General features: G+C 35.1%; 1 protein-coding gene across 1 annotated transcript in view; it reads right to left on the bottom strand.

Moving 5' to 3' along the window:
• LOC141492847 (uncharacterized) overlaps nucleotides 1–15,261 on the bottom strand; it is a 319,801-nt gene that overhangs the window by 228,817 nt on the left and 75,723 nt on the right. The window contains exons 25-39 of the mRNA XM_074193534.1: nucleotides 13,947–14,099; nucleotides 13,441–13,641; nucleotides 13,170–13,324; nucleotides 12,133–12,301; nucleotides 11,744–11,840; nucleotides 10,027–10,139; nucleotides 9,411–9,536; nucleotides 8,939–9,067; nucleotides 8,579–8,689; nucleotides 7,356–7,418; nucleotides 5,355–5,489; nucleotides 4,045–4,132; nucleotides 948–1,086; nucleotides 327–460; nucleotides 21–55 (exon numbers count right to left, since the gene is read on the bottom strand). Of these exons, the coding sequence (XP_074049635.1) occupies nucleotides 21–55; nucleotides 327–460; nucleotides 948–1,086; nucleotides 4,045–4,132; nucleotides 5,355–5,489; nucleotides 7,356–7,418; nucleotides 8,579–8,689; nucleotides 8,939–9,067; nucleotides 9,411–9,536; nucleotides 10,027–10,139; nucleotides 11,744–11,840; nucleotides 12,133–12,301; nucleotides 13,170–13,324; nucleotides 13,441–13,641; nucleotides 13,947–14,099 (1,848 nt within the window). The remainder of the gene's footprint in view (nucleotides 1–20; nucleotides 56–326; nucleotides 461–947; nucleotides 1,087–4,044; nucleotides 4,133–5,354; nucleotides 5,490–7,355; nucleotides 7,419–8,578; nucleotides 8,690–8,938; nucleotides 9,068–9,410; nucleotides 9,537–10,026; nucleotides 10,140–11,743; nucleotides 11,841–12,132; nucleotides 12,302–13,169; nucleotides 13,325–13,440; nucleotides 13,642–13,946; nucleotides 14,100–15,261) is intronic.

Consider the following 15,261-nt stretch of genomic DNA (forward strand, 5'->3'; position numbering starts at 1 on the left):
CTGACCCAAATGAGACTTACATAGGATATTCCAAAGAGACTGAACTCCATCATTCCTGTAATGAGAATCACAGCTCTATTAGATGAAGCTCTTGCCAATAATTAAGCTCTTGATCTCATTGATGTGACTAGTTGATCATCAAGAAAGATCCAAAGATATATATATATATATATATATATATATATATATATATATATATATATATATATATATATAATAGACAAAGATCTGACACTTCTCTCTTGCCTTTAATATCCAGAAAAATGATTGACATTTACTGACCACAAAAATTTCATTCCATTCATTAGAATTAGGCTCATACATACCAATGATGGATTTATAGAGCTGATCCCATGCTGCTGTGTTATCTCCTAACCAGTGCCCTGCCCAGCGTCCAGAAGAAGGGAAGGTTGAACGAGTGACCACAATTCCTCTCTCTCCTGTAACCTCTTGCACTCCTCTAATAAGAGAACAAAAATGTGACATGAGGTTCAATCTGGAGATAGCCAGAGTGCTTCCCCATCAGAAGGTTTGTGTAGCTGAGACTATAAGTTGAGGATCTTCTCCCTAGCTGACAAAATTGGACAAGTAATAAGATCAGAACCCTAGAACAATCTTTAGCTGATGTTCCAGTTTAAAAAAATAGAACCAGGATGTATTGTACATTATAAATGAATTACAGATAATGAAAAAATATTTCATTTTGATTGAACTATGTATATCGGGGGTGGGTTTAAATTTTCTTCAGTTCTTTAATGGATTTACCTCTTTGTGGAAGTATCATTATAACCAATTGTGGTTAATTCCCATTATATAAGTACAAAAAAGAATGTGTTTAATTTGAGGACAAAAAAGAGAAAAATCTTTTTTCTGGTCATTTGTTGCAACTTCATTTCTGTCCACCTACTAACTTCTATAAGGACTTCAAAGAGAAGATGGAAACTCACTCATATGTTGGCTTTGTCTGGGACCAGCCATAGAGATTATGTACATCATAGTGCCTCACTGGGCTTCCATCTGGCAGGAACTGTTGACTTTCCATACACAGTGTCTTACTGCTCAAGCCTCTGTCTCTTGACTCCACATCTGAGGAAAGAGATGCAATGACATTAGAATACCCCTACAACAGCAAGTAGTTCACATTTGTGGAGGTGAAGGAGATTTCTGGAGCTGAGAGGATGAAGTATGAGAAAAGCAGGTCAGAGCTAGAACATGTCGACCCTTGAACACCAAGCCATAAATTTCAAGCTCCAGTAAGAAATGGAAAACTGATGATGATTTCATAGCATAGATCATAGACTATTCAGTACAAATGCCCTCAAGTTACATATGAAAAAACAAAGGTCCAAAGAGCTAAATAAGAAACATAGGATTTGAAAAACCTAATAAGCAACAAAGCTGGGATTTGAATTCAAGTCTTCTGACTCCAAATATAGTATTCTTTGCACTATTTCATAGAAAGAAATGCTCATGCCCATGTAACAAAAAGATTAAGCTATTGGTGTATAAGGTCAAATAGCAGGAAGACTCTAGAGATACATAGATCAATCTGTAAGCTTTTTTATAATAAACATTGAAAGAAAAAAAGTTAGTGACAAAATTGAAGCAGTGATAGAACTGTTAGAAGTACAAAAGATATTTTGACTTAGTGGAATCAACCAAGGATAAGAAGGAAGGAGATTAGTGTTCCATCTTGCCTATACCACTAAGTGAGTATATGATCATTTCACCTCTGTGGCTCCCTGTTTCTTCAACAAGAGAGTTGGGCTAGATAAAGATAGTTTTCAATTCCATAGTGTTCTAAGTTCAACATGGAGGTAGCCTGGAGACAAGGACAGAAGCTCAGTTTCCGAGCCAGGAAGATCTGAGTCCCAATTGGCCTCTGATATAACAAGTTGTGTGACTCTACATTCATCACTTAGTTCATCAATTCTCCCAGTCAACAAGATAAGATTAAAAGCTAAAAAAAGTTTTGATGATTTGCATCCAGGTAGGAAGTTTCTGTTCTAGAAGTTTTCTACCGTGTGTATTGACACAGGCCACTGTATTTTCTTACCCCTTTTCCCTTAATAATTATATTAATATTCTTTTGTAGTTCACATAAATCCTATGATGCAAAGAGTACAAATACAGGGTCTTGTAAAAGTTTCAGTTCGATTTTAAGACTTCTGGGATACCCTGTATCTTATTAACTCAATTTATGAGAAAACTTTAGAATTATAGTCATATGGAAAAGTGGTGGGACCAAATATGCAAAATCAGGTCTCCTGATGCAATTTCATTACTCTAGGCCCTATATAAGACAGAATCTAAGATCCCTCTTTACTCTAAAATTCTGGATTCACTTTTTAGGAATATAATTGATATAATTTAGATGTGTGGAGTACAAGGAAGTCAAAAGTTTAAAGAATGAGAGAATGGGGGAAATGGGGAAATCATTGACAGAGACAAAAAAAATCAGAGAAGAACAAAAATAATGAATTCACTTAAATAGATAAAGGTATCAGTGAAGCATCTAAAAGAAAATGTCTGTTAGGCAATTCAGGATTCAAATTGGAGTGGGGGATGGCAGCACTAAAGATAAAAAATTTGGAGCTCTTCAATTAAATAAATAAGTTGGAATCAGTGAGACTGATTGAGATTTTCAAAGAAAATGCATGTTAAAGGAAATAGAGAGAATAAAAAAAGTAGAAGGAGTTAAAGTAAATAGTAAACCTTGGTTTGAAAACAATTGTTCTGTTAAGCAAATAAATTTTGGATCTAAGCTATACATTGAAGAGGAGGGACTAGAGTTATCCTAAAGTCCCTACTAGCTCTTAGTTCACTAGTTTTTTCTGGTATAAAAAGGAAGGAAGAAAAAGGGAGAATGGTTCAGACAGAACCCTTGACAAATCCCTATGTTAAGAAGAAGAAGGAAAAGCAATAAGATAAGTTAAAAAGAGGAGAAAATTTAAGAGAATTAGGCAAAAGGGAAGCTAAAGACAGAGGATCAAGAAAGAAGGGTGTCAATCATGTCAATGTTACAAGGAAATGAAAAAGAATAAGGAATGAGGAAAGACCAATGCATTAGTCTATAAGGAAAGATTTGGAAGAACTATATGGAGTAGTAGAGTTGGAAACTAGATACAGCAAACTACTTGATGTCTTGGCAATCGCCTCTTCCAATCTTCCTTCTAGGCACTGTAAGCCTTGATAAATTATCAAGGATTTGACTTTCAATGATTTGACTAATGATAAAGCATCCAAAAAATTCATTTTATACCCTGAATAAAATTACTGATTATTCTATCCCTCAAGAACATGTAAACACAATGCTCTGTCCTGAACTTTTTAAAGGATTCATTATTCTGAACCACATGTGCTGTCAATACCAGGCATATAATTATCAAAAGAATATATTAATCAAGGAAATATGAGATGAAAGATGTTCATTCTTATCCCAGGATTTTCAATGGTTATTCACAGGCAACAGATCTCTCTGCCTCTGGTTTGCCTTCCTCCACACCCTCCCAAATAAAGTTTTTTTTAAAAAAGCAATTGAATTGAATTGAATTGAAAGTAACATTAAAATAATACCCTCAACATCACAGAAGATACATTCAAAATATTTCTGGGAGAATCTTCATCCTGAAATTCTTCAAGTATATTCCTTCTCCTATCTGAGAAAGACTTCATGGCACCCTGGCCAAGAGAACTGAATTCAGCTAAACTTCGTCTAGGATTGAGGGCAAAATTGGACCATTGGAAATCCCCTTCAGACTTTCACTATATTTTCAAAATTAAATAAAGCTTTTGCCACCACAAAAATCAAGATCTACTTAATGGAGCTTGTCATTTCTTCCCAAACTCCTCCTATAGACTTGACCTCCCAGTGTTGAAATCATCCTAGATTGAAGAACCTAGACAGCTTAGCATGCTAGTGTGCCTATTCCCAGAGAAATGACCATGTTCATGCTGGGCTGCTTCTGATGAATGAAAGGAAGTAATGGTCCTAGGTCTCTTCAACAAGAGTCTAAGTACAAAATGAAAGTAAAATGTATTTACAGGGCATATAAGGAGGATGGTTGAGCATGGTATTCCTGCAGCCTGGAGGAACTGCTCCATTCACAAAACTTGCTGGTTCATTCATGTCCTAAAAATGTGAAACAATATTGTGTTAATATATATATATATATATATGTATATATATATATATATATATTATATATATACTTATTTATGTACACATATATCTGTGGTAACAATCATACTTTTGTGTTATACGCATATACATAAATTATTATTTAAATAGTACTTGAAGTTTTACAAAGTATTTTAAATGTGGCATTTCAATGAATCTTTACAATTCTGTAAAAAAAGAGCTATTATTTATAGAACAGGAAATTGAGGCAGAGAAGTCAAGTGACTTGCCCACTGCTACACAGAGAGTAAATATCTAAAGCCAGATGTGAATTTAGGTTATCCTGACCCCAAGTCTAGCTCTCAGTCCACTACCTTGTTGTCTACATACATATATATATATATATATATATATATATATATATATATATATATGTATGTATATGTATATGTATATGTATGTATGTGTTAATCACCCTGTCACCTCAAGGAATAGTGAACAAATTGTCATTCCTAATACACTCAGCAGGTGGGGGCACTAAAAACACAAGAAGGTTGATTAAAATGCTAATGAAAATCACTTGGAAGGATCTGGTTATAGTTTCTTTCCTTCTGAAGAATCAAATACATTCACAGGAATAATTGAGCTTGTTCTAATAAAAGCAAGACTAAAGTAAAGTTCTTAGACAGATTTCAAACAATAGAATTTAAAGGAGATTTTGAAACCCAGGAGTTTTTCCTGGGATACAATTAGAACTCTTACTTGCCATGAAAGTGCATTGCTATATAATACTGATTTGGTTATTGAATCCATTAAGCTCAGGAAATTTAAACTACAATGGAGCTTAAGTTATTTGGTTGTCCGCACTAAATCTGGCACTGATATGGTGAACCTTCCACACCCCTTCTTCCAGAAATAGAAGCCATCAAACTTCCTATGAAGGCAGGTCAGAAACAGAGCAGGTCAAAATTTCCATGGCAATCATGGATGAGATCATGATTATGAGAGACTGTTGCATTTTCAGCCTGAACAAGATAGAGACAACCCCCAAAAACAACAGAATGAAACAAAAGTATTCCATGATTGATCAAGTCAGTTAGATTTTTCCTTAAATGAAAAAAATGTTTCCTGGCCCTTTAGTCCCAGAACACCAATTAAACCAACACATGTGGCAATCTTATAGTGCCCATTTCTATAGCCATGAATGCACACTTCCTCGGGCATAAATACTTACAATCCACATTCCATCAAACTTCAAACTTTTCTGTGGCTCCCGAGGATTGGTATGAAGTTCTAGCAATTCCCGTTTCCACCACATGGCTGTTGAATTGCGGAAGAAATCTGGGAAGGCAACATGAGCTCTGTATAACTGCAAAAATAAACAGCCCCAGGTCAGTGACAGGAAGTTATTTTTCAACAGTACAGATAACTTCTGAGATAGCTCACTTTCTCAAAAGAATGTTAAATACTCTGCAGGCAGTTATCATATTTTTCTTTGTATCCACAGAGCTTTGAGCAGTACTTCCTACCTACAAAGAAATTACAATATGTTTGTTGAAATAAATCAGGTTTTATGATCTATGAACATTTCTGTGTGTGTGTGTGTGTGTGTGTGTGTGTGTGTGTGTGTGTGTGTGTGTGTGTTTGCATCTTTAGGATTCAAAGTACTAAACAATCTACAACTCTATGGAAAGTATTTGTAAGCCACAACATTTGCACATTACTGAGCCTTAAAATAATCCCATGAAGTATGTATCACAAATGTATTGCCTACATTTAACAGATGAAGAAACTAAGGTTCATCAATGTTAAGTGAGTTTCCCACAATCACATAACTGCTAAGTGTCAGAGATAAGAGCAGAATTAAGATCTTTCTGATTCCAAGTTCAGGTCCTTCTCCATCATGTCAAGTGTATTAATGCACATTAATTAAATTCTATTTGATTAATATTTCTTGATTGAAACTGATTAAATTTTAAAAATAGCAGATTTGATTATGTCTGAGGCACTATACTAAGTTATTGACCTGTAAAAGTAAAAAAAAAATCCATGTCTTTAAAGAGATTACATTTTACTTGGAAAGATCTATGGAGAAGCAAATCTAAGATAATTTTGGAAGACTCTTTTAAAAGGTTCAGTAAAAGAGGTGACACCCAAACTGAACCTTGAAAGAAATTTAGGATTATAAGAGTTTGCTGAAAAAGAAAGGACATTCTATGAATGGACAGTCTTTGAGATGATAGGGAAGTAGAATGTCGGGATTACAATTACAGCTAATATATGTGGCTATATTCAAAGAGTATGTGCAGCGAAATAATATGAAATCAGTATGGAAGACTACATTTTATCCTAAAAGTAATGGTGAACCATTGATGATTTTTTTTTAAAAAAAAAGGTTGGACTAGTATTTTGGCAACTGTGTGAATGATAGATTGAGCAAGAATAACAATGGAAAGCCAGGAAACCATTTGGGAAACTATTTAAATAATCCAAGTAAGAAGTGACAAGTTTTAATTGAGGATAAATCTGTGAGAACAGACAGAATGAGATATATGAGAGAACTATTGAGGGAGTGCAATTGACATTTGACAACTGATTGTAAGTCAGGAAAAGTAAAATATGAAAGATAACTGTGGATTAATGTCTATCTATAATATTCCAACCCCTGATGAATATGTTTTGCCCACGATGATTGTGAATGTAGTCAATTTGTATAATTTGGCCCCCATGTCCATAGACATGCAGGGAAAACTAGTAGAGTTGGTCTGACAGGGTAGTCAGTTAGGGTATAGTCCTTTAAGGATATTGTGTTTCAAAGGAAGAAGACTAAACTGAAGCAAAAGGTACTCTAATTAAGTAGAGAGCCAATCAATGACAGCTCAGAGCTATAACCTCTCTCCCTATAAAAATTGTACATTACTCCAAGTTCGACTTTCTGAATCCTTCTATAAAAGCTAGAACTTCTCAGTAGAGAAATCAGGCTCAGGTTCAGACTCAAAAAAAATAGGTTCTATATTCTCTCAATCTAAATTTGTAGTTAAAATTGGCCAGTGGGACAGAATAACTTCATTTATTTAATAAATGTTTGTGATGTTCAATTGGAATGCCAGAGGCATAAAGAAATGAAAAAAGAATTACAATCTTTTCCATAGCTTTAGGTCTTGAATGATTTTAATAGAGTTCCCCATCCTATATCCATAACCATTATATTCCAAACTACCAAGAAATGTTTTACCTCCACTTGGCTTTCCCAATCAAGAGATGCATTGATATTCACATTAGGCAAATCTGGCCAGACCTATAGAGAAAGAGAGATGGGAAGAGGTGTCAAAAATGATATCTTAGCATATTATTTGCCAAGAATGTCTCCCAAAACTTTGTGGTGGTCTCTTCCTTTTCTAATTTTGAATGTTCTCAGCGAGATCATTAGTCCCATGAGTTCAATTTACATCTCTATAGAAATGACTCTTCTATATAGGTAATGCTTCTATCTCTACTGACCCATTTCCACATCACCAATTACTTGTTGACTATCCCTATAGGCATCTCAATCTCCACATGCACAAAATGAAATCATTAAGTAAAACCTAAAAGAAAATCCCTAAACCCATTCCTCTTTCAAACTTCTCTATTTCTGTTGAAGAGAATCTTTTCAGTCCCATTAGTCTACAACCTAAGAGTCAAAATCAACTCTTCCTTCTTCCTTCCCCACTCTCATCTTAATTTCACTCCAAGGTCTAACCCCCAAATTTCTCTAGAATCCTATCTCTTCTCTACATTCTACATACATGGGAATCATTCTCATTCTGGCAACCATCAATCACTGTCACCTTCCACCTAGCCTATTATGGCAGTCTCCTAGCTGGATTGCTAGCTTCTAGTTGCTTCTCCTATTCCATTCTAGTACCTCTTGGATAAAAATATAAGTTCCTTTGGGCTTTTAAAAACCTTTAATAATCTTGTTCTAGACAACTTTCCAGGCTCACTGAAAATACTTGTGCAGTCTACATCCTCATAAAATTTGCTTGCTATTCCTGAAACTTGGGGTTCCATCTCCTGAATCTATATATGTGTAGGTTGTCTCCATGTCTGGAGCAAACTCTACCTCTAATCTTCTGACTCTACTTCTGAAAATCCCTAACTTCTTCAAAACTAAATCACATGAAATCTCCTATAGGAAACTCCCTTTAATTATTATACTCTATATACCTTCCTAAAATATTATGTTTATGTCAATCCATTTAGATGTTCTATTGTCTACCCTACCCCTAATAGAATATGAGCTCTCTGAAGTCAGGAGATATTTTTTTCACTGTATTTCCAACATCCAACATAATTATTTAGTAGGAGTTTATTCAGTGCTTGTTGGATTAGATTATATTTAGTATAAAAAACACTAACTTTTTTTCATATTTGCACCAGTAGAATAGAATCAGAGTGTCTACTCCCAAACTCTACCTTTCCCCAAACAATGCCACTGTCATCTGGCCATTTGATGAACACATTATCTTGGAGTCCCCGAGTGAATGCAAGATATGGCTCAGTTTCATTGCCAGAAATGGCTGGATCCTAGAATCAAAGGAAAATGATTACTTGGGGAAATGACAGTATCAGAATTAGAAGTATTCATGAATAAGGATAATAGTAATAGAAGAAAAAAAGAGACATTAACAACATCTGAGAATCTCATATTGAATTTCAGAATTGCTATGAATTCTAAGAACTATATTTCTTTTCCTTTCAGTTTTCTTAACTATAAAACAATGATTAAAATACTATACCACAATCATTCTGACTTCCCCAAACCCAGCCCCATACCAGAATAAGGATGACTCGCATTCCAGCTACTTTCATTTGATTGATCAGATTGGGAAAGCCAGAAAACTTGGGGCTGAGGGTGAAGTCCAACTGTCGTTCCATGTAATCAATGTCTGCATACTGCACATCCTGAAGGAAAAGAAAAGGAAGGAGGCTGAGTGTTACTTTAAATACTTGGCATCCTCAATTTGCAATTAGGTTAGGGGTATGTTGTTTATTCTCTTCCATGATGATTTTAATTCTATACTGGCATCCTGAAACATTTGTGCACTGCCTCTCTCCACTATCCCTTGGTACACATTCAGATTATTCAAAATCATGTTAATTACTTGGAAGCAAAAACAGTGAGTAAAGCAAATCTAGAAGAAAAATATCATAAAATTCTAAAACAAAAAGTAAAATTCTTTTAGTTTTCTGAGTCAATATTCTCAATACAATCAAAAGATAAGAAAATGAAAAGTAAGAGTCATACATAAGGGATCTGGGCTGCCACCATAGCATCATAAAGTTCAGCAATTTCAGTATCATTCTGGTATCCATAGCGACAAAGCTGGAATCCTAAAGCCCAATAAGGTGTCATCACTGGTCGCCCAATCAACTAAAAAGCAAAAACAGAAAATAATTCAATCAAAAAGTATTCCTTGGGGAAGAGAAATGCTTGTGGAGCAAACATAACAAATGAAATCTTTTTTCCCAAAGTTTTGTCTGGCTGAGGGTCATACAACTCAGTCCCTCTAAAAGACCATAGAAATATAGTTCTATAGTTCTGTAGTTTGTAATTCAAACAAGAAGTATCATGTAGACTCCTAAAAGAAATTCCTTTATTTGAAGCTTCTTTTTAAGAATCATGGGAAATCTCTGCCATCTCTACAGTTTCTTGGGCTTCAGGAATATACATTCAAAGTCTCTGTCATCTTACAGAGGCAAAGAATTGCTTCTGAATTTGCTTCATGTTCCTCTACCACTATTATCTAAGCTTTAAGAAAGTTGTGGTCTCACAAGCAAGCTACATAAATCATTGCATCATTCACAAAGATAAGTTTTTACTTGTTCAGCAAATTTGCTTGACAGACTATATGAATTTCTACCTCTGTGTACTGTTGAGTGACGAGCTCTGGGGTTGGTCCCAAAACCATGTAAAAGTCCAGAATACCCCCAGTAGTGCGGTATGTCAGTGCAGGGGTGGGCTGGAAAGTCACATCTGGAAAGAGAGAGTAAGTGTTCAGGGTCAAACTTCAGAATCAAAGATTGCAAGGTTGAACAGAAATCCAAGTCACCTTGTTCAGATCATATCCAAGCAAGAATTCCCAACATCATATAAAGATGGTCATCCAAATTTCATTTTAATACTTCCAGTGATAGAGGCTTTTCTGGCATCCCATTCTCCCTTTTGTCAATTCTAAAAACCAAACTTTTTTCTTATGTAAAGTTGAAACCTGCCTCTCTTAGCATTAAATGATCTAGATTCTTAATCTCCAGAAAATTCTCCAAGCTAATATCTTTGCTTTGCATTCGTGTTGCTCCTCTGTCCCCATTTGCCTAATTACTCCAGTTTCCAACACCACTCTACCCGTCACTGAGGCTTGAAAGCTAGCTTCAGACTTGAAAATCACCTTGGAATCCTGCCTCTCTTCAGTCCTCATATGCAGTAACAAATCCTTCTAATTCTACATGTCACATCCTTTGTAGCTTTTCTTTATTTATCATCTTCCCTCTCTTCAAAGTCCTTATCTTGTTACATTGATTCTTGTAACTAAATCCAGTGGCACCCCACTTCCAATAAATATTAAATAGTGCTTCCAATTAATTTTCCTAATACACAGTCCATAAAATGACACTACCTAATGCTCAAATAATATTCAGACACCTCAGACTGGCATTCAAAACTCTTCACTATCCGGCTTTAATATACCTTTCCAATCATACCTCAATCATTCCCCCACATGAATATCATAATCCCCAATATGAAGTCTTCCTAATTCTCTGAAAATGTTTAATATTTTTCACCTGTTTGCCTTTGCTCAATGAATGCTTTCTCTGATACCCCCATTATCTTTTCCTTTTGAAGCACTCCCCACTCTACAAAGATTTCAATTCTTTTATGAATCCTTCCCTTGTACTTTCCATCTCCTTACTCCATAAAGGTCAAAACTGAGCTCTCCAAATTCCTACAGCATTTTGTTCTTTTATAGAATCACTTTTTGTTTTGTAATTATTATGAATAGTAAAACATTATATTATTTATATATGATAATTATTTTCTACATATATATTTGTATATATTATAATTATTTTATATATATTTATACATAAAACAATTATATCAATATATCATATATGCATGTCTATATAAAAATAAAATCTCCCATACTAGACTGCAAGCAGTTTGAAATCAGGGAATATGTCTTTAACTTTGTTGTTGTTCAATCATTTTCAGTCATGTCCATCTTTTCATGACCCCTGGGTTTTCCTAGCCAAGATACTAAATGATCTGCTATTTCCTTCTCCAGATCATTTTATAGATGAAGAAACTGAGGCAAATAGGGTTAAGGGGCATGCCCGAGGTCATACAGCTGATGAATGTCTGAGGTCAGATATAAACTAAATCTTCTTAACTCCAGGTTCAGCACTCTATCCACCATTCCACTTAACTCTTTTTATCTTTTCATCTCTCTCAATATTGTACACATAAGAAAAAGTTCAAATAATGTTTCTCAAATTTAATGGAACTGGAAACCTGCTGGCTTCTTAGATTGCTCAGAACTCTTAAAGCCCAGAAGGCCAGTAAGGAAGCTCCCAACTTACCCATGGCATTGCTATTGAGCAGAAGCACTCCATGGGCATTGCCATCTGCCTCTAGACCCATGTAATAGGGGTGCACACCATAGGAATTCTTCTTGTACTAAAACAACAGAAGAGCAAAGAGATCATTAGGGACCATTTTTTTTGTCAGTAACCCATATGAAAATGGATCCCAAAACTGGGTCCAGATTTCTTTGAAAGTGGCTGAAAGGAAAAAAAAAATAACAAAGAAAGTGGCTGAAAGATATCAGAACCAAAGGAGAATGAAAGAGTTGACTTCCTCTGTGACAGAGCAGAACTCAACAAATGAGTGAATTTAGAGGAATAAAGCCAAGAGAGGGAACATAGGAACAAATATGGACAGACAGATCCTCAAAATGTTTTAATCTTACCCCTGGGGGTTGGTCTCGAGTAAACATTCCCCATGTGTGCCAGGTCATATTTCTCCGGAAGGTTGTGTGTTCTGTTTCCCCAAAGCCATAGATGTACTGGGATGGGAGGTGGGTAGAAATGCGTAGGAACATGTCATTGAAGGTGAAGCCAGGAATTTGAGAATCCCAACTGAAACATAAAAATAGATGTTTATTCTAGTGCAGACATTCTATCATCAAGTATTTTAAGTTCCCTTATTTAAGATAGAATTGATTTTTTAAAATAAAAAGCAATTCTGTAATTCACATATGCCACCATCTATTTTTCTCTTCTGTGGGACTGCCTCAAAGAATGTTCTCAAGTATAGACATTTAAAGGTATTATGAGAATAGATCCCTCAGAAAGAACTCATTGACCTGTTCCCCACCATATCTTCTCTACTGAGACCATCACTCCACCACTGGTTACCTGATGGCCACCCAATCTTTCAGTTTCCATAAGTAGGAAGTTTTCTTTTCTTTCTAGGACTATTCCACATCATACTCAAGTACTCATAACCCCTTCCTTTTTTAGTATCTCCTTATACATTGTCTTCCCCCATGTAAGTTCCTTGAGGGCAGGAATTGTCTTGCTTATATTTTTATAACCCAGTACTTAGCAAAGAGCTTGAAGCATAATAAGCACTTAAAAAATGCTCTATCAAACTACTTATCCATCCATCCATCTCTCTATATATATTCTATCTATGTTCTAGATCATAAACCCAGACTATCACTTTAGGATAGTGTCTTCATAATAACAACTCAATTTATATAGACCTCTAAACTTTGTAAAATACTTTCCATTAAACTATTTCATGAAGAAGGTTATGCAAAGATTTTTATTCTCATTTTATCAATTATGAAACAGAGCTTCATAGAGTCTCCTTTATTTTTCTATGGTGTTATATAGGTAATAAATGCAGGAACAGCCCTCAAGTTAATCTCAGCAAAAATTAATTTTTGAGGAATTGGAAGTCAGCTATTCTTCAGTTTCATACCAAACTGGTTCCACTCACATTACTGTGCCAGTGCTCCGGCGTCGGATCTCAATCCCAAATGGTTTACTCTTTATTAAAACTTCATAAAGTCGATTCTCAGCAGTGCTGGAGGGAGAGCTAGGGATGTTGAGGGGCACTGGGACTTCATACCTTTTGTTATTGGCATCATAGATCTAGAGCAAGGAAACATTTTGTTCTAACTTGAAGGAAAGACTGTTGGTCAAAGAAATTGAATCCTAAATTTCCAGAGTTATGGATCTGGTTCATGAAATATGAAGAAGAAATTTACCTTAAACTGCAGCATATCATTCTTATGGTAGGTGACAGCCAAGTGGAGAGGGTTCACAGGGGTAGAGGGCAGGTTGGAAGCATAGAGAGCTGAATTTAAGAAAATGTTAGCAGTAACCCCTGTCGGGTTGTATTGAATGTCACTTGCATCATATAGGAAGTTGATGATATAACAGCTAGGAGCTCCTGGAGAACTAGGTAACTGAAAAACAAGACCAAGGTCAGGTAAGGATAATTTCCTCAGACTGAAGTTTGGCTGATTATTTATTTCTCCATAATTATCATTTGGTAACAATGCAAATTTGTGGGGTTTTGTGCAGCAAAAAGATTTACTGAGATACTCAAAGCCCCTCCTGCAAATACTTCCCAAGTATAAATCCTAACAATTCCTTCTTTTAATGAGTCTCCTAATGACTGGAGGCATGGGGTTGGTAAATCTAACCTTAGGATCACTGTAATCTCATTTTATCTGATTTCTTTGTCATGTATTATTATCATGGCTATTACCTCCCAGGCACAATTTCGAGCTGTGCAGTTTTCTTCAGAGACTGCCTGGTCTTCAGGATAACAGTCTATTTTATCTATGTCTCTTATTTTGAAATTCCATTCCACAGTGTATTCTTCTCCCAAGAAAAGTTCAAGTCCTGAGATGAGAGCAACCTATGAAGAAACCAGAATAGTACCCAAGAATGTCACACTTAAAAGGCAAAGCCATTGTCAAGGTTCTTTCCTCTTTTAATCACTTTCTGTAATGAGGGTTTCCTTAAAAGTCACTCAAAATCCAGAACAGATGTCTCAAAGTCAGAACAAAGTCTAAAAAAAATCAGTTACTGCCTTCTTGTGAAGACCTCAAAGAAAGTATTATACAAATGTCACCATCTCCTGAAGAAACTGTAGCTGTCTTCCAATCTATAGCTATAAACTATTTTCCTATTTTTCTGTGTATTCTCTTATATTTCTCTCTCTCCTTGTCAATTTCCTATTCCTGTAATTCAATCTTTCCCTTAATGGTGAGTCCTCAGCTTTCTGGTTTTTTTATGCCCTCAACACTGGAGAGTTAATATATTCTCACTTTTTCAAATATTTCTGCACAAGTGACTTTCAAATCTAAACCTATATTCCTTGGTTCTGTCTCCTCTTCCAACTTATTTCAAATGTTTCTATACTAATGACTTTCAAATCTATATTATTCTTTTGAACTCTATCTCTTCTAATTTTTTCAAATATTTCTAAATTAGTGACTTTCAGATCTACACTTCTTTAATCTCATATTATCAGCATACTAATAATATTTCTATCTCTGTAAATCATCTATTTTGATGCATTAAAAGCTTAACTTTACTATCCTCTTCCCAGGAGAAAGTATCTCCCAAATTTCTCCATTACTGTTAATGGCACCCTAATACCCACAGTCCCTCATACTCAAAAAACAGAGTTTTCTGTGACTCCTAACTTTTTTCTGTGTTGATAATTCTTTTTCTAAAATTTCTCTTGGAAATGATCCTTCTCATTCTCATTCCCTCTTACAAATCCTATTTAATTTAATAACCTTTTCTCACCTTCTTAAACTCTCTTTCCTCTTAATTCCTCCCATATTCCACTGTCAAATCAATCATCATAAATCACCTTTTTTATCATATCACATTGCTTCCATTGTCTTATGGAATCAATTCCTGGAATCTAATGACTTTAACAAACTTCCATGAGTAATTATAGCCCTTATTTTAGAAATGAGGAAATTGAAGGTCAGAGAGTTTAAATAATTTGTCCAGTTATTTAATTTTGTCCACTCAACCTTTTGTTTGATCCACTCCAAAAATGA

This window comes from Macrotis lagotis, chromosome 7 (assembly GCF_037893015.1).
Source record: "Macrotis lagotis isolate mMagLag1 chromosome 7, bilby.v1.9.chrom.fasta, whole genome shotgun sequence".
Classification (NCBI taxonomy): domain Eukaryota; kingdom Metazoa; phylum Chordata; class Mammalia; order Peramelemorphia; family Peramelidae; genus Macrotis; species Macrotis lagotis.